Source organism: Pteropus medius, unplaced genomic scaffold (assembly GCF_902729225.1).
Source record: "Pteropus medius unplaced genomic scaffold, Ma_sr-lr_union100, whole genome shotgun sequence".
Taxonomy (NCBI): Eukaryota; Metazoa; Chordata; class Mammalia; order Chiroptera; family Pteropodidae; genus Pteropus; species Pteropus medius.
Window position 1 is genome coordinate 31,930,782 of NW_024351730.1, and position 19,610 is coordinate 31,950,391.

General features: G+C 33.6%; 1 protein-coding gene across 29 annotated transcripts in view; it reads right to left on the bottom strand.

Moving 5' to 3' along the window:
• The window catches only part of MAPK10 (mitogen-activated protein kinase 10), a 431,719-nt gene that overhangs the window by 70,700 nt on the left and 341,409 nt on the right, over positions 1–19,610 (bottom strand). For all 29 annotated transcript variants that reach the window (XM_039845820.1, XM_039845825.1, XM_039845821.1 and 26 more), the window contains one exon: positions 1,551–1,680. In XM_039845820.1, the coding sequence (XP_039701754.1) occupies positions 1,551–1,680 (130 nt within the window). The remainder of the gene's footprint in view (positions 1–1,550; positions 1,681–19,610) is intronic.

The window sequence follows — 19,610 nt, forward strand, 5'->3', positions numbered from 1 at the left end:
TACATTGGTCATGTGGTAAATCTTGCTCCTACCTTTATTTAACATACTAAAAGGACAAATTGCTTTAGCAGAATGACTTTTCTTAGGAATGATCCTTTCCATCATTTCTATATTCCTTTCTAGAAGTATCATGTCCCTTGCATGGCCAAATTAAAGATGAGGACATACTTTATAAAATTGTTCTTTCTTAGTGAGGCCTTCCCTGTTCAACCTCTTTAGAAGGGTAGCTTTACCCCACTCTACATGAACCAAAATTTTTTATCTTCCTTCTTTATTTTGTTTCACTTAATAGCACTTATGTGACATTTCATACATTTACCTGTCAGTTTTGTAGACTGCTTTTCTCTTACCAGTGGGACACGAGCTCCACATGGGCAGGAACCTATCTCTGTTATCTTCGGTGCTGTATTCCTAGCATCTAGATCACCTAGATCTATACCGGGCACCATTTATTCATTGAACAAATATTTGTCAAATGACCGAACTAAAAAGTCATTGGAGCAGAGTAATACAGAAAAAGAGAAACAGTCATTGACCTGAATCCACATATTTGTATTTCAAATACCTTTCAACTAAACACTGATATATTTCCTTCTTCTTAGTACCATTGATAGATTGACAAATTCACTTGTTTACAAAACTACACTGATAATTTCATAACTTCATAAGAGGAACGATGATAGCTATTTATTTTATAGTTTTATTATAATAATTTATAATGTATTTTATTATATACTTATATGTAATAAATTATATGTACTATATTTATTACAATTTATTAATTAATAATACTGATTCTTAAAATAATTATCTTCCATTTATTTTTACTAAGAAGAACAGGAGCATAGAAAGGATTCTAGAGATCTTTGCCTATTGTTAAAGCAATAGGCTTATTGCTTAAAGCTTATATTTTGAAGTGAAGAAAGTCCTGTAATGATATACCCTACTGAGTTCCAGTGAGAAATATTCTTGGTCTTGTTCTGAAGTGCTTTGCAGATTCATCCCTGTATGGTTGCCCAACCCTACAAAAAACAAGAGGCCAAAGCACAGTGTGTACACCGAACAGTTGGACACCACTGCCAGACTATAGCTAAAAGAAAAAGGAAGTCAAAATCTTCACCTGTTAGTAATTAAATTTAAATTGTAAAGAAATACAGCATATTGTTCTCTAGGATATTTTTGGTTTTGGTTTTGTTTTTTTTTTAAAAAAAAATGGTAATTTGGTTTTTTTTTTTTTAAAAAAAATGATAATTTGTAAATGATGCCTTACCCGCTCTCTGGTTAATTTGGAGCAAAATAACCAAATATGGTTAATTTCATAACAGGGAAATATCTATCACATTCATTCCCTCCACGCCATATGGTTTTTAGATGATTTTTAAGCCGAAAGCTACCATAAGGACAATGAAATTAAATGTAGCATATGGGCAGGATAAACAATCTTAAGAGACAGAAATTGCAAAGTAAAGAAAGCCTTTCCTACTCAAGTTGGCGTACTGATTTTCTTTCCCCAACCTCTCACTGCCAGAGTTTTAAAAATAACAACTCACGTTTTTATGGTTCACACACTTCATGAGGACTAGTTCCCGGTAAGCTCTCTTGGCATGTGTTTGGTTCTGAAAGGGTCTGCTGAGCTTCTTAATGGCCACATTTCTGTCAAGCACAGCATCATACGCAGCACTGCAGAGATACAAGAGCAATCCAGAATCAAGAACAAAGGAGCCCTTAGAATTCATGCCTACAGAACTAATGATATGGTTTTAAAAAATACTAATTTAGAATCCTACTCAGATACCTTCTCAATCAAGCTGTAAAGGAAGATAGAAAAGTGACCAGTATAAAAATATTCTACTTGCTAGGAAATTTTTAAAAAGAAAAGAAAAAGAGTATCTTGGCAGGAATACAGCATATAATTGCATCAGCAAGTGAGGGACTAAAGAATAAAGAAAGGTATTCAGCTTTCCCACTAGCCATGTAATGGTGGCAAGTCATTTCATCTCCCTGGGCCTGAATTTCTCTAGCTATAAACTCCATATTTCTTTGGTTATTTTAAGTGGATATTCCTTCTTTCCCCACTCACAGAAACCAGTTTTTAAGGTCTGATTTTAATTGTCATGAAAGCTCAAGTTGTCTGATACTCAAGGTTCACACATTAACAATAACAAAGCTCAAATAGAGAATGCAATCAGAGAGGATTGCAGAAGCATAAATAGTTGCGTTTTAAATAAAAAGACGGAAATGAATGCTACTATCATTTGAAGATTTCAAATTATTTGAGGAAGATAATTTACCAGGCTTTGCACTGTTACTCCCATACTCTGAATACATGGATCTGGGAACAAATGAGGAAGCAAATCTCTTCTTACTATTATAGCTAATGACCCTCTAACAAAATGTTTTTTCCCAGCCCTGCAACTCTGTGTTGTGCCAGGTTGTTTGAGTTGCTGGAAAGGATTATCGGTTGCCAGGAATGACACGGCAACTAGTGTCCCCTACAATTGATCTATATAATTGGAAGTGACATTAGTAATTTAGGTTCATGGCCTTAAACTAAAGACAAACAAAAGGGATTACTTTATTGTAAGATAATGATACACTCACAGGATAAGGTAGGAGAGAGTCTTAGTATTCTTCTGCTCTATGCCTCCATATAATACTTATTCGTCTCCAAAATTATCTCCATCAAAAGTCTGACCAGTTTCTGCTTGAGCATCTCCAAAAACATGGATCTTTTTTACATTACAACAACGCCTTCTGCTCTCGGACAGCTTTGAGAGTTAGAAATGTCATCATTCTAACAAGAAGAGTTGCTTCTCTATGGTTTCTGTTGATGACTGTCAGCCTTGCCTTCCGGGATAACTCAAAATAAAGTATTCCCTTTTCATTAGGATAGTGAAATCCGCTAAAAGACTGAGCACAATGCCTGGCCTACTTATAAGCACTCAATAACTCTTAGCTTTTCTTATTTTTCCCTTTTCTTTTCTTTCTTAAGCTAAATATCGCCAGTGTCCTACCACCATTTGTCAGAATGTGATTTCAAGGCCCATCACCATCTGGTCAGTTTCCTCTAAATGTATTCCAGTCTGTCGATATCTTCTGAAAATGTGGACCCTGCATTAAATAAACATTGCTACTCAAGACATGGAGTGTCAGTGAAGATTAGGGTAGGGCTCCCAATTCTCTCATTCATTCACTTGCCCATTCATTCTGTCGACAGTTAATACAGGTAAATCTATCCTGGCTTCTTTAATAACTACATCATATACAGTGAGCCTAAATGAAATAAAAAATACTGTCTTTTTAAAAATTTGTGCTACTGTTAAACTCTGTATGTCAGCACTGGTGCTTCTGTTCTTGTTTGTTCTTGTTAATCTACCAATGGCAGCACAGATAAGAAAAAGAGTCAGATGGAACTTCATCTTTTAATTAGTGCACAAGAACAACAATAAATTTTGAAATACAGAAATTAAACTTGCTTTCTAAAAGTAAAAAATTGTGTCAGCAGGAACTTGTTCAGAACAGTCACCTAAAAGGGAAAGAGTACATTTTAATCCAAAACAATTTAGTTGAAATCATTAAAATATCTAAAGAAAGAATAGCAATCAGTAATGAGGGTGTGTATAAAGGAGTCAGAGGCAAATTCTGGCACTCTCTGGCCAAATAATAAAGTGCCCTTCCAGGCAGGTCCAGGGATCCAGTCAGCCATCAGATGTTTACATTCTTATTGTGATTGTTAGAGACTGCAGCCAGTTAGCATTCTGATCAGCATCTCCTTGAGCTGATTCTATCCTCTGCAGTCAACATTTTGCTCATCCGGCTTGCCTTCAGAATACTGCATGAAGAATACTGCCTATATTTGGTCAGCTTGACGGTTATATTTCTCATAATTTAATAAATTGGCATCTGGCTTTATATGCGGTCTTTAGTGAAGCATATCAGCGCTAAGTTCAAGCCACTGTAACTGACCAGACCCTGAAAGACCATGGACCAGCCCTGAGTTTCATGAGGAATACCTGAGAAAATGCCATCCCCTGGCTTTCTTGGTAGGTACGCCACCATCCAGTTTCTCCTAAAAACGTTACGGCTTTTCCCTCTCTCTGGTACCTCTTCCCTGAAATGCTTTTAGGTATGAATCTCAGCACTGCTGCTTAGATTCCCCACGGAACTACAGGCAAGCCACTCACACTTTCTGGCATCAGTTTCCTTATATTTATAACAACCTGAAAAGATTGTTATAAGGAATAAACAAGGTAGTAATATATCTATACGGCCACATCTAGAGTGAGCACTCAATAAATAATAACTATTGCTAATTTTGAAATCAATGTCCTTTCTGGAATCATTGTATAATGCAGGGCAAGATAAAGTATAAGTTCCTACAGCATATGTTATAATTGGACATCTATCTACTAATCAGTAATTTTTAATCTACTAATTACAAATCTATTCAATTGTACCATTATTTTATTTGTCCCATGATATAAAAGTTTGGGGTGAAAACCTTGTTAAAATCTAGATAAATTATAGCCAAACAGCTTTATTACTTACCACTTTAATAAACTATCCAGTATGATTTGTTTTTAATGAACTCCCTATTCCCAGTGATTGCTGCATCCTTTCTTAATGGCTCACAGAGTATCTTTTCTAACCAAACTAGGAACAATGTCAAGTTCAGCAGGTATCTCTTATGATCTCTTTCTTCCCTTTGAAGAAATAAGAATGCTTATCTGTCTACAGTTGTGTGGAATGCTATGGTTTGGCTCACTGAAACTCCATTTGAACCCCTTGTATCATGCCTCCCTGCATTGAAGAGACTTCAGAGTTAAATGTATAATTCACAGATGCCTTTACAGCTACCATTCTGGATTCCAATAAGATCCTGCAGCTATTAGAGATTTGTAAGGCAGAAGTGAGGGTGGTCATCTACTAACACTTCTTGGTTGGCATGCAAGGTCTCATGGAGATGTGAGATTTTCTTCTGAAGCAATGACTCATGTCATTATCCAGATTCCTGGGTGAAATGACCTGAAGTACAGGCTGCAATGGACTCCAGGTTCCAGGGCCCAGTCACCAGCATGATAAAGTAGCAACAGCAGCAGTAATGAGGGCACAGTTCCAGCTCTGTGATTCCCGAATCTCAATTACAGTCATGTGCTCTGGAAGCTCGGTATTTGTGGGACACTCGCAGAGGTGGAAGCTTCCCTGGTGATTCAGCTTTCTAGTGTCTGGGAGTCATTCTGGGAAGCCCAGACTAGAGCTCACCTCTCCAGGCCTTCCAATGATTTTACAAGCACCAAATTTAATGTATTAAATCTCTGTCTACTTAAAATGTTTCTGTCTCCTGCCATGAACCCTGGCTGACACTATAATCTTTCTCATTTTCTGTAATTCCTCAGACATTACTGGCAGCAGTTTAGCAAAATACATCTGCAAATTGGCATCATTGGTGCTGTACAGTCACAAATTACTGTCTGAAAGTTTTTTGTTACTCTTGAGTCATCTTTTTTTTTTAAGAGTCTTGGTCCACAGAATCTTACTTTTTTTCTTTCAGTAGTTATTCATTCTTTTATCTTCACGCAGGTAAAAAGAGAGAGAGAGAGAGAGAGAGAGAGAGAGAGAGAGAGAGAGATTTTCCAGCAACTTTCCAGCAATTTTGCTTAAAATATTCCAACAATTTTTTAACCTACAGTAATATTTCAGCTTCACTTCTACCAGGTGTATTCATAAAAGTAATCTACAGCCTACTGTTGTTATGCTCCTGTTATTTAAAACAGCTTTATGATGCTGTGAAGCTGTTTATCTCCTTAAGTACATTTATATAAATACACAAACACACGTGCATACACATACATATGTGCACACACATACACACATACAACATCCCTGCAGAGAAGTCTTATTCTCAACATATTTATCATTTTTTTCTTCTGTCAATTACAGACCATCTCTTACACAAATATTCTTCTTCCTAAATCATGATCATTTTTCTTATTCCCCTTGCCTTTCACATTTAATATGTTCTTGATCATGTTTGTGAGCAAAAACAAACAAAATCCCTAGGCATTGTGAAGAGAACTTTACCCCCCCACACACACCACCACAAAAACAACAACAACAACAACTTATCTTTGGAGCATCTAAAACACCTTAAGCCATAGCCTGGCAAGCCAAATTCTGTCCTGGGAAATATGCTGCACACTTCATTGCTATTTTCCCATATTCCAAGATTCTCACTTTGACTTTTTCCAAAGGCCTGCACCTTAGTTGAAAGCTATCAAAAAAAAAAACAAAAAACAAAAAACAAAAAACAAACAAACAAAAAAAAAACCTCTACTCAGTGCCTTCCAAAATCTTATTTTCAAACTCAAACATTACAGTTCCTAGAGATGCTATCGAGATACTGATTCCATCACTGAACCTGCCAAACTCACCTCTGTCTTGGGCTTTTGTAATTGTTCCTCCCTCTGCCAGGATGCTTTTCTCACATTCTCACTTGCCTGGCCCCATCCTGTGACTCAGATTTCAGCCCAATTATCATCTTCTCATTAGAGGTCCTTCCTATTTACCTTATCAAAAGTCAACAGTTTTTTTGTTTTTTTTTTTTTTGTCTTTGAACAAAAAAACTGGCTGTATCAGTTTGATTATACTTTGTTAGGGTTGGTTTTTTATTACAAATAATAGAACTTTGAGGAATACTGACTTAAGAAATAAAGATATTAGTTATAGTACATAACAGAAAGTCTAGAAGTAGGCATATACAGGTTTCAGGAATACATTATAGCTTTTGTGGGCCCTAGGCACTTCTGGCTTCCAACTTTCTGCAAATTTGTTTTCAGCATATTGGGGGGAAATCCAATTATAGAACTGTATTAAATCAACAAAGGGAAGCGTAGGTGCTATAATGCACTGCTATGATTCCCCTTCAGGAATAAAGGACTTATTGTCCCAGGTGCTGGGAGTGCTGCTGGCAGCCAGCCCCTCAGCTCTTAACAGCCTTTAGGTACAACCTCAGCCCTCTTTGTGGGGAGCCTTCATTCAATGACTGATGAACATGGGATTTATAAAAGCCTGGCTAACTTATCCCAGCTCAGAACAGCTGGTGAGGCTCCCTCCATCTTCAAAACTCCCAGAAGCATCAGCTGGAGTTTCTACTGAGATTGCATTGCAGCTGAACTGCCTCTGCTTTCTTTCCCTTCTTTTTCATAGGTATTAATCCCAAGAACACATCCTAATAAATCTCGTGCACACAATCAACATCTCAAAGTATTTTTCTGGGGAATACAACTATTGTTAAGCAAAAATTCATGGTCAAATACAGCAATAAACCATGGACTTCACCTGAATCTTTCTTTAAGCAAAAGGCAGGGTCCAATTGTGGATGAAAGTAGCAAAACTCAGAGCTCAACATCAAGAAAAGTCATTTCACCTATGCAACAAACTAATCTAGATGATTAAGTCTAGTTATATAGATTCTGATCAAAACAATTTTGCACTTGAGGGACAACACAGTTAAAGCAGGGCAGCACGTGGGGCTCAGAAGCCAAGCCCTCAAAAACAGCAGATTTACAAACATTAGATATCGAACCAGTACTTTATAGCCCTTCAGCAAACTAGTGACAGGGGAGATCACACAAAGACTTACCACTTTGATAAAGAACATAGGACCATACTAAACAAACTCATCACCACAGAAATTAGAGCAGGATATGAAATTAATATCAGAAATCAGTTGCATTTTTAAACACCAATAACAAATGATCGGAAAGAGAAATTAAGAAAACAGTCCCATATACGATTGCATCAAAGCACATAAAATATCTAGGAATAAATTTAACCAAGAAGGTGAAAGACCTATACTCTGAAAACTATAAGACACTGATAAAACACACTGAGGAAAATACAAATAAATGCAAGCATGTACCATGTTCATGGATAGGAATAATTAACATCATTAAAATGTCTATACTACCCAAAGCAAACTACAGATTTAATGCAATCCCTATCAAAATACCAATGTCATTTTCAACAGAACTACAACAAATAATCCCAAAATTTGTATGGAACTAAAAAGACCCTGAATAGCCATAGCAACCTCGAGAAAGAACAAAGTTGGAGAACGTCACACTACCTGATATCAAACTATATTACAAGGACATAGTAATCAAAACAGCATGGTATTGGCCTAAAAACAGACACATGGATTAATGGAACAAAGTAGAGAGCCCAGAAATAATCTTTATCTATATGGTCAATTAATCTATGGGAAAGGAGGAAAGAATGTACAATGGGGTAGTCTCTTCAATAAATGGTGTTGAAAAAACTGGACACATACATGCAAAAAAAAAAATGAAACTAGACCACTTTTTTACACCATATATAAAAATAAACTCAAAATAAACTAAAGACTTCAATGTAGGACCCAAAACCATAAAACTCCTAGGAAAATACATGAGCAGTACAATCTTTAACGTCACTCAGTAATTTTTTTTGGACATGTTTTCTCAGGCAAGGGAAAGAAAATAAAAAATAAACAAATAGATCTACATCAAACTAAAGAGTTTTTGCACAATGAAGGAAACCATCAATAAAACAAAAAGACAACCAACTGAATGGGAGAAGATATTCACCAGTGATATATCTGATAAGGAGTTAATATCCAATATATATAAAGAAATCACACAGAACTTAACACCAGAATAATCAAACAATCCAATTTAAAACATAGGTGAGGACCTAAACAGACATTTTTCCAAAGAGGAAATTCAGATGGCCAATAGACATATGAAAAGATGCTGAACAGCCCTAATCATCAGGGAAATGTGAATTAAAAATACAATGAGTTATCACCTCACACCTGCCATAATGGCTATCATCAAAAAATCAACAAACAACAAGTGTTGGTGAGGATGTGGAAAAAAGGGAACCCTTGTTGGTGGGTTTGCGAATTGGTGTAGCCACTATAAAAAATAGTATGGGGGCTCCTCAAAGAATAAAAATAAGACTACCATATTACCCAGCAATTCCACTTCTGGGTATTTATTCAAAGAAAACAAAACACTAATTTATGCATAAAAGATATATGCATCCTATGTTCACTGCAGCATTATTTACAACAGCCAAGATATGGAAGCAACCTAAGTGTCTATCGGTAGATGATTAGATAGATAAAGAGGTGGTATATATACACAATGGAACATTACTCAGCCATTTTTTAAAAGAAAAATGAAACCTTGCCATTTGCAACATGGATGGACATAGGTAGTATTATGCTAAGTGAAATAAGTCAGAGAAAGATAAATGCTATATGATTTCACTTATATGTGGAATCTAAAATACAAAATAAATGAACAAATAAAATGGAAACGAACTCAGATACAGGAACAAATTGATGGTTGCCAGACAGGAGTGGGGTTGGGGGGCTGGATAAAAAAGGTGAAGGGATTAAAAACTACAAATTGGCAGATATAAAATAGTCATGGGGTTGTAAAGTACATTATAGGGAATATCGTCATTAATACTGTATTAACTATGTATGGTGTCAGGTGGGTATTAGACTTACCTGGGTGTTCACTTTGTAAGTTATATAAATATCAATCACTATGTTGTACACCTGAAACTAATATAATAATGTATGTTAACCGTAATGGAAAAATAATAGATAAAAATAAAAATATCAAGAAAGAAAGGAAGAAAGAAGGAAGGAAGGAAGGAAGGAAGGAAGGAAGGAAGGGGAAGGAAGGAAGGAAGGAAGGAAGGAAGGAAGGAAGAAAGAAGGAAGGAAGGAGAGAGAGAAAGAAATTAATTAGATAAACGTAGATAGATGGCTTCCCTAAGCACAAGGCAAACATATTCTTGGAAATCAAGATGATGGCTTTGGAGAAGAAACTGAAGACTCTCAAAGAAAAATTGCTTCATCTCAGTAAAATGCAGTGATAAATTATGTTCAGGTGCTGCCTCTCGCTCTTCTTTTATCTTTGTCACAAGCTGTCTCATGCCCACTTTGCTACCCTTAATGACCATCCATGTATGATTTAACTCATGTTTTATCCTACAAAATCCACAATACTGGAAGGCTGCTATTTGACACAGTAAGTTGGAAACCTGGGAAATTATAGTTTGTCTGGATATGAAATATGTGAGGGCAGAGAGGCTGGCCAGCCTACTATAAAGAATATAGGGAGCATATAGAGAGTAGTCAGGATATCCTTATTATGCTTGCCATTTATTTTGTCATTTATTGGGTGGCATAAATCTATATTTACTTTTTCAGAGTTTAGTAAAACTTTTTAACATTGCAATAAAACCATTTGGAAAAAAAATGAAAATGCATATTTAATTAAAATATTATATACTGAATTTTCATTTCTCATGTTTTCTTTGGCAGAAAATAATTATCATAAAGGAACATCAGTATCTATGGCAGAGTTAAAGTTATTTCAAGAAGATTGTGCCCAAAGTCGATGACTTAACACATGTACCTGCTAAAGATGCATTTACAGATACTCTTTAACCACGAATTTTTATTTAGATCAAATAACTATTCCTCAAAATTAGTTTTGCTCATTTTCAACTCCAAGTTTCTGTGGCAATTTTTTTTTGGACATGTACAAAATGTTAAGCAGCACCTGTTAATGTGTTACCTTTATTAGCAGAAAAAAATTGCAAGCTTTTAAATTATGCCTGCTTTATATAATTTTATCAAATAATTTGAATATAAAATCAGTATTCTTCAATAACAGTTTGATTTCCTATCCAGTTCAAAGACTCAAAGTGAAGCTTACAGAAGTTCATTTTACTAAAGGTGAGACATCTGACAATAGTGCACAAACTATTATAACTTTAGTTTAAAATGTCAACATTTAAGACATATTACTTATTTGTTTAGTAATAACACAAATACAAATTTTTGGAGAATATCATCATGCTAAAAACAATGTTCTTACCAAATTAATACATCTATAAGGTAGAAATGGACTTTGAATCAGTTATGATGTAAATATATTTCATATTGGTCCAAACAAATTGCAGTATTCTACATATCAAAATGGAATTTGTAGGTGCTAAGATTTGTAAATATTTTTTATACATACATGGTTAGAATAACTTTATTCCAAAAGTTGGGATACAAAGTTGATGTTGAAACAAACCAAAAAAATAATAAAGAGGCTTTAACAAGGCAATTGGCATTTTCTTGGAATCTTTCCTAATTCTGATTGAAGAACAACTTTTTGTAAGTAAGTTCTAATTTGGGGATGCATTTTTTTTTACAAAATCACTTGGAAAATTTTAATCATAATATTCAGTAAATGGAGCACTCTAATACTACAGCTCTTGAAACTTTTAGAGATTATTATTATAAACAAAACTTGCAAATAAAAGCATACTAAAGTATGCTGAAAGGAATCGAAGCAAGAAAGAGACTGAACAAATCAAATCAAATATTGAGTTCTCAAAGGACGAGATTTAATTTTTAAATTTCATAATCCTTAGAATATCTTAATTTGTGAGAGTAATCTTTTGAAAGAGTTCCTAATTTTAGGATATATTTATATTCTGTATAGGATTTGATGGAGTTCCTAATTTCAGAATATTTATATTCTATATAGCATCACAATATGATTATAAAGGCCTATAATTTTTCAGCATCTAAATTTGGAAAAAATTAGGAAGATCATAAATATATGCAACCTATTTGACAAGTTCTGTCTTACAATATTATTTATTGGTAAAGAAACTCTAAATAAAGAAGGAACAGTTTCTATGAAAAAACTTGGACTGAAACATTTAATAATAAATAAATTATAATTGAGAATATTTTCGATTCAGCTCAAAGTTCTTACTAGGTACCTAAGCCTCTTTAGATACTATTTTTCAAATAAAAATATTATTATCTATATTGAAGGTGTAGATATTTCAAATTTAGTAATGGTAATTTTGAAGATTTCCAGAAATTTCATAAAAAGTTAAAAATAATAAAATCACATTAAAAAAAAGACTTCTTCAGAAAAATACCACTGAAACTCTATTACATACAGGTAGAACTAGAACATTTAAATTTATTAAAATACATGAGGATATATCAAGAATAATTATTCTTTTCATGTTATGTTTTTAATATTTAAGTAATCTATATAAATGAATTTTTAAATTTTATTTGTAGTTTTTAAGAATAAGTTAAATTTTAATAGCACTATTTTTACACCCATCTGTGTATTTTAGTGTTCTCTTTCATTGTCAAAATCTTTCCAAATTAGAGATAAATGATGTGGTCCCCTGCTGCTCTTGACCACTATGCTTCTGGTTAAGAGGCTCTTGCGCATTGTTTCTAAAAGACAGAAGAGTCGGAAACTAGGAACCGCTCCTCCAGGGTTATCGCTACCTTCCCACCTTTGGTCATTTTCTAGCAATAAAATTCAAAGTGTGATTTATGTTCAATATTTTTATTTTAACAAGATTTTCCTTATAAATCTCCCTGGTAACTCAGGTGAGTAGATCAGAACCTGGACGATGTCAGAGTTAGCCAAAGAGTGGAGTTTATTGAGTGTATCATCTGTATTTGTGCAAGTAACTACTCTGAAACAGTGACTCAAACTGGCCTTGTAGTAAGAACGTGCTATGTCTAAAATTAAGTAACTAAAAACAATAAGATGTTCCTTTAGCTCATAAGTGAGTACTATTTCTTGACACCTGCAGAATTGATGAGATCCGTTAAGTGACCCACAGGAATCACAAATGGTTCCTGCACACTTGACATACAATTATGATAGGAATAAAGTTCACTGCCCAGCCCACCCGCCTACTCTCTCTTCCTTCAAGTCTGCACCAGCACAGGATTTCTGGCTATATGATTGACCTCCACTAGTCTGAAAACTGTTGCAGTACTGCTACAAATGACTCCAAACATCTCCTGACATATACGTCTAAAAATGTATATTAGTTATTATTCATGCCCTCTGGACCTCTTTCCTCTGTTATTACTCTGTCTCTCTTTGTGTACTATTTATCTCTCCTTTAGTAACTTCCCCTACTTTGGTATTTGGGCTGATATTTATGAAATTGAATTCTCTCTGGAACAGTTCATATTTTACCACTGTTAAGTATGCTTATCTTACATTGTCTTTTATTGCATTTTTTTCTAACCTCAAGGTTGCTGTGTTCCTTAATGGCCAAAATCCTGAAGGATTTAGCTCTGTACCTCCTATATGTTTGTTGCATGAAATAATATTTGCTATTGTTAAACATTTATTTTCAGAGCTTTATATGTTAGGAAGAGGACATTATATAAACTAAAGGACAAAAGTTTAAATAAACTAGGTAGCATATTTTAAAATAATGCTGTGTTACACAGATGCCAAGATAGTATCACTAGCTAAAATGTCTTTCTCAAAGCTCCTGCCTCATGATATAGCTGTCTACTGAACAACTCTAATTGGATATCTCAAAAATATTTGAAAATTAATATACCCAAAACTGAACAAAACTTTGATTTCTCTCTTAACCTTAAATTGCTCTCCTCCAGTCTTTCCCATAATCACCCATTTGTTCAAGTGTAGAAGTCATCTTGATTTTTCTCTTCTCATCTCCTCCCCTAACCAAACATGAAGATAGCTTGTACTTACCTTCGAATCCACTGAACTCTAACTCCATTTCCATTACCATGGGTCACATATTCTATGGAGACTGCCCCAGAAATGGTCTCCTTGCATTAATTCTTGCTTCTCACCATCCTCAGTCTCTTTTTATCTAAATTGGGCTATCCTTGCCACATTATTTTGTGTCTGAGAATCCCACTTACTTTTAGCACTTATCTAGAGAATGTCTTGAGTAACACAGCATTAATAAAATAACTAATAGAATTTCATTCAGTTGATATGAAAATTAAGTTAGCTTAGCTTAAAAAAACTGTCCCACCATTCGATTGTAAGTTCCATGAGGGCAGGAGCCACATGAGTTTTGGTCACCTTTTTTCCCCTCCAGTCTTATTGAGATATAATTTACATGTAACATTGTATCAGTTTAAAGTATAGAACATAATTATTTGAGATATATATATATATATATATATATATATATATATATTGCAAAATGATTATGTCTAGTTAACATCCATTGCCTCACAGAGTTACAATTTTCTTTTCTTGTGATGAGACCTCTCAAGATCTACTGTCTTAGGAACAAATATACAACATTGTTAACTATAGTCGCCATGCTGTACATTACATCCCCAAAACTTACTTATTTGTAACTGGAACACTACCTTTACCCATCACCCCTTGCTCCCCCACCCCCATCTCTGGCAACCACCAATCTGTTTTCTGTATCTAGTTTGTTTACTTTAGAATCCACCTGTAAGTGAGATTTTACAGTGTTTGTCTTTTTCTGACTTCACTTATCTAAATGCCTTCATGGTCCATCCGTGTTGTCACAAATGGCAGAATTTCTTTCTTTATTATGATTGAATAAATTTCATTGTACATACCACATTCTCTTTATCCATTCATCCCTCAGTGAGCACAGGTCGTGCCATGTCTCGGCTACTGTAAATCATGCTGCAGTGGGAGTCTTGTTCACCTCTGCATCGAGAGGACAGCTCAGTGTCTGGCATATAGTTGACCTTACGTAAGTACTTGTTAAACAAGTAAATTAATTGATGATTAAAGTACTCTAAATAGTAAGGCAGAGTGAATTTATAGGTCTCAAATTTCTACAAATATGAATTAAATAGTTCTAAAATATTTTAAGTTATATGCTTCATCTTTAAAATTCACATAAAATCTGTATTTTATTTCAATATATCTATGTTTGTTTTAACATAAAATCTAATTTCCCCATCAACATTTCAGTCTTCATATGAAATCTGAGTTCCAGGAAGACCTGCCATGTTTATCAGGGGACTCTGAGCACTCCTGGCATGATGCACTTACACCCCTGTCCAGCCCATTCTGAAGCACAAAGACTCCAGTTTGAAAATGGGAGATTAACAAATAAGCTGGGTTTTTTAAAACTAAAATTCTATTAGCATTTTTATACAGCAATAATGTGACTGTATTTTCTTCCACCAGTAAATATTTTCCTAATATCAAATAATTTACCAGATTTGCTTCAGCAAAGATCAGCTAGATTCATCTTCACATTGATAGCAATTGTAAAGACTAGGTAAACTCAAAATGAGAAGAGATGATACAATTGTTGACATCAGGTCAAAAAAGAACCGTGTATAGGTCATTTGATTTTATTGTAGTGTTTGTTATTGAAGCAATCCTAGAAACCAAGATTGGGTTTCTTCCAGTAAAAAAGTTCATTATTTATGTAGCATAGGCTATCATTAACTTAGGCTGGAAAAACCCTAGGTTTCTAAGTTTTATGCAGGCAGTAATCTTATAAAATAGGCACTCCCATTATCTCCCTTGTTCAGATGAAAAAAACAAAGCTTAATAACAATCAGTATTTATTAGTTCTAAGCACACTTTCTCTCACTCATTTGCTTCTGTAGTTCTTAATACTTTATATATACTAACTCACTTGATTTTGACTAAAACTAAATAAAATGAGTATTATAATCTTCTCATAGTTATTTTTACTATTCTTGCAACTTTTCCACAAGTTTGAAGTTATTTTGAAATAACAGGTAAAACATTTTAGTTACAAACATATGAGTACAATGCACGTTTGAAAAATTAAGATGTAACTGATTCCATGACTATGACACTATGAGTTCTCTTAAGTTTCCTTCAGTTTTCCTGTAACTTTTTAGAATTTTCTACATTTTCTTTGTTATCCTATTATTAAAGCAAAAACTACACATATTTGCAAGCCATTCCACTAAAATTACAACCTGATTGCAATTTTACAGTTAATTCATTCATTTATGCATTTGATCAATAAATAGTTAAATAATATTTATTGAGATAATTAAGATAGTTGATAATAGAAAAATCACTTCATGATTACTATAATTTGCATTTTTTGAACAGATATTAACATTAACTTGCTGTATTTTTATAGAAATTTGGTAAATTAGAGCTAAAGAAACTGAGGCATAGTATGGTTAAATAACCTACAAAACAGTTAATACATGAGTGATCTGGGGTGTCAGATTCTCTCCTAATGAAGTTTTACTCCTTGTGTTTAAAAAAGAAACAAAACTGAGCTTCTAGAAAATATTAAAAACCAAAAGCATAGAAAAATCATAAAATTGTTTCTGATAAGACTAATTTATTTGAGAAACGTGGTAATACAAGATAAATGGATGGTAAATTCTGCAGGTGTTAGTCGTTATTTGTTAGTTTTAAACAAACATGAAGATTGTTCAGACAAGGTTTGTTCTATATGGTATTCTTCTCATATAATCCATGTTCCAAAGAATTTTAAATCATGATAGAAAATAGGCACTTTGAGACTATACAATAGAATTTGTACAACTATCAAAAGAGTACCACACCAATCAAACACAAGTATCGATTTTACTCCTAAATGCATGACCACCTCTTTCGCTCTTCACCTTCTTCCTTTTGGCTGGTGTCATTAACAATGTGTTTACTGATCCCAAATGAATTTCCTGACCAGCTGGTTTTAACAGCTCTCCCAGTGCATCCTGCTTCTGTGGTTTTATATGTGCTCAGTTTAGGAACACAAGGTACCCAACACTCATAAGCATAAAACTGGAAAAAAGATTTTTTTATGTTCTACCTGTGATGCAACTTAAGCTTAGAGAAAGATCAGAATGTACAAGATTCACTTTAACAATAACAATACTCTTCTCACAAAGGTTCTACCCGTGTCATTGGTAAAAATGAAAGTATTGTGTATGTATGTATGCATGTGTGTGTATGCATGTATGCACACTTGTGAACATGTATTTTTATTAATACAGTATTATTACATCATTAATTACATTTTATTAATTATTACATTAATAACATTAATTATTTAGGGATACCATACTAATATATAAATGAAACCATTTGAATACATATTCTGTGTCCTCTGGGATTATAAAAATAATACCTATCTTTTTCTTTTTGGCTAAGCTCTATAGGAAAATGGAATTTTATTTTAATTTGAACTAATACTCATTTGAAAAAAAATCGAGTTCATTTAAGATTGTTGCATGGTTATCTCTTCATTCACGTAACAAAAATTTACTGATCTTCTACCATGTCTCTATTCTTACTTATTGGATATTTTTATTTGAAAAAAGTAAAAGACTTCATAGAAATTTAAATTTAAATGTTAATAGTTGTCATATGTTACAAAATTAAGCAGAAACTTGCTAGTATTCATTGTGATAGATACAAAACTGTACAAGCTAAGTTTCTTGTACTCAACTGTAACATGTTGAGAAATACAGGACAGAGGAATAACATACAAACAAAAAATATTAGGTCAAAAATGAGAGGAGAAAATACTACCTGGTAATGGAAAGTTCTAATTTTAAGGAAATGTAGAGGATGGCAAAGAGGATAATTGCTGTAGATGATAAAATGGAGTGTGATCTAGTTGCAAGTGTAGGAATTGGTTTATGTAGAATAAAACACTGTACATAGCATCAGCAGGGCAAGTAGATTAGATGGGTTCAAATACTGGTATGTAAGTAAATACGGTGGTGGTGGTGGGTGGTACTTGTGGATGTTCATTTCTGTTGGCTTTCAGTTTTGCAGTGAAATAAGAAGCAAGATCAGTAGCTGAGAGAGAATGGGAGAGACATTGTTAAGAGTTTTGAGAGAAGAGAGTAGGGATAAAATTATCACCTAGAATGGTAGAAATGTAAATGGACTAGGGATCCTGGGCAGTAATAAAGGCCCATGTAATCTTATTGATCTTAAATTTAGGTGCAAACAGTCAATTCAACTAAAAGTTTTTCTCCAGTTAACATTCATCTATCTTAGTGCTGAGGAGTTAGATTTAACCAGCATTTGAATTTTGCCGAGAAGGAAGAGAGCCGAAGATAGTTGAGAGTTTACATAGGAGATAGATTATGAGGCAGAACATCTGAGCTGTATAAGAAGGAAATACACGAGGTTGGTTAGGAACAAAGAAATGATGGCAGCTTGTACATTGTAGGTCCTTGTGAAGTTGAAGTTTTATTGAAAATAAGGTGCTAATATCAAATCAAAAGGCTCACTCCTTCTAGAAACAGAAATTCCAATGAGATAGTTAATTTAGCTTCATTTTGATCACTGAAAACACATACAAATAGGATCTGGTGGGTATTTTTGCTTGTATCATTCGCATTATCTAGCTAACAGGCATACAAAAACTTTAACAGTCAAGGAGAAATATAGGAAATAATAAACGTGAAGATTTATCACTGGTAGAATGTGGCACTGCATTTACAGATTCAATAAAACCCAAACTGCATGTCAAGACTAAAATATTAGTTTTGAAAAGCTCAGTTAGAGAAATACCTACTTAGCTACAGATTTATCTTAGCATCGGTACTAGTCACTATATTTTTAAAACAAAGTTATAATTCTTCTTTGGTTTATATCATAAACTATATAACTTTATTGCAGTTTTCAGGTAGAAAATGAGAGGGATAAAAAAAAGAGATCTCACAAGTTTATGGTCTAATTACTGGCAAGATGCTGTGCCAAAAACACAATTAGTCAATTGTTTCAGCATAAATCCTGCTTCTAGGTCAGTAGCCAAATGTAAAATGTTAATGTAAAAAAGTGTTATACTTGCCACTAAATATTTTTATATTATGTTATTTATGAGAAAATACAAATAGCATTTTACATAAATGCTGATATTTACTATCAAAATACCACATTTAAATTATAAAATAAGACTTTGAAATAACATGGAAAACATGGCCAACAATTTTTGATAAGAGTAATGAAATAAATTAAAATGTATCAGATCAGAAAGGGCTTATCAGATATAAACTCAATGTAATACCAACTAAAACTTAACTGCAATGGTCACTTCATTTTTGTCCTGCCTCTATTAAAAGATAAGGTGCCATTTTAGCCCATAAATGTTTCAAATAAGTTAATAAGCAACTTAAGCAAGCCTTCATACTTAGATAAAACTTGGATATAATTCTTCTGTAATTTTGTTGTTGGTGAATGTTGAGTTAAAATACTGAATGTTATAGTAATTATTCTTATAATAATTTTATATTGTCCTTTATTGATTGTTGAAAAGGAAACCCAAACAGAACACATTATTTTGTAATGGAAAATGGATTTAAACAAATGTTTATCTTATTGAAGATTGACAGCTACTATAACCTTTGAACCCATATATTGACTATGTTAATCATCAAAAATGCATTTTCAAGACTAAGTCAAACTGATTAATTTTGTTATGTAGTTCAACAAAAATTTGCCTCTACTATTTCTGACCTTGATCTCAACTCCAACTCCTTTAATTAACCAATAACATAAAGTTTAAAAGAGCAAGTCTTAAGCTGTTTACACTTAAATTTTATGTTGTTAAGACGACTGTCTTATATTCCAGATTTCCTTTCAACTTCCCCTTATATCAGGTAGAATTCAGAGTGGCTACAAACATTTTTGAAATGTGACTAAGGGGAAATTAAGTTAGGAATATATTTATTTGAATTCAGTGGGTTATTATGTGTCATAGTCATTTATGTATTT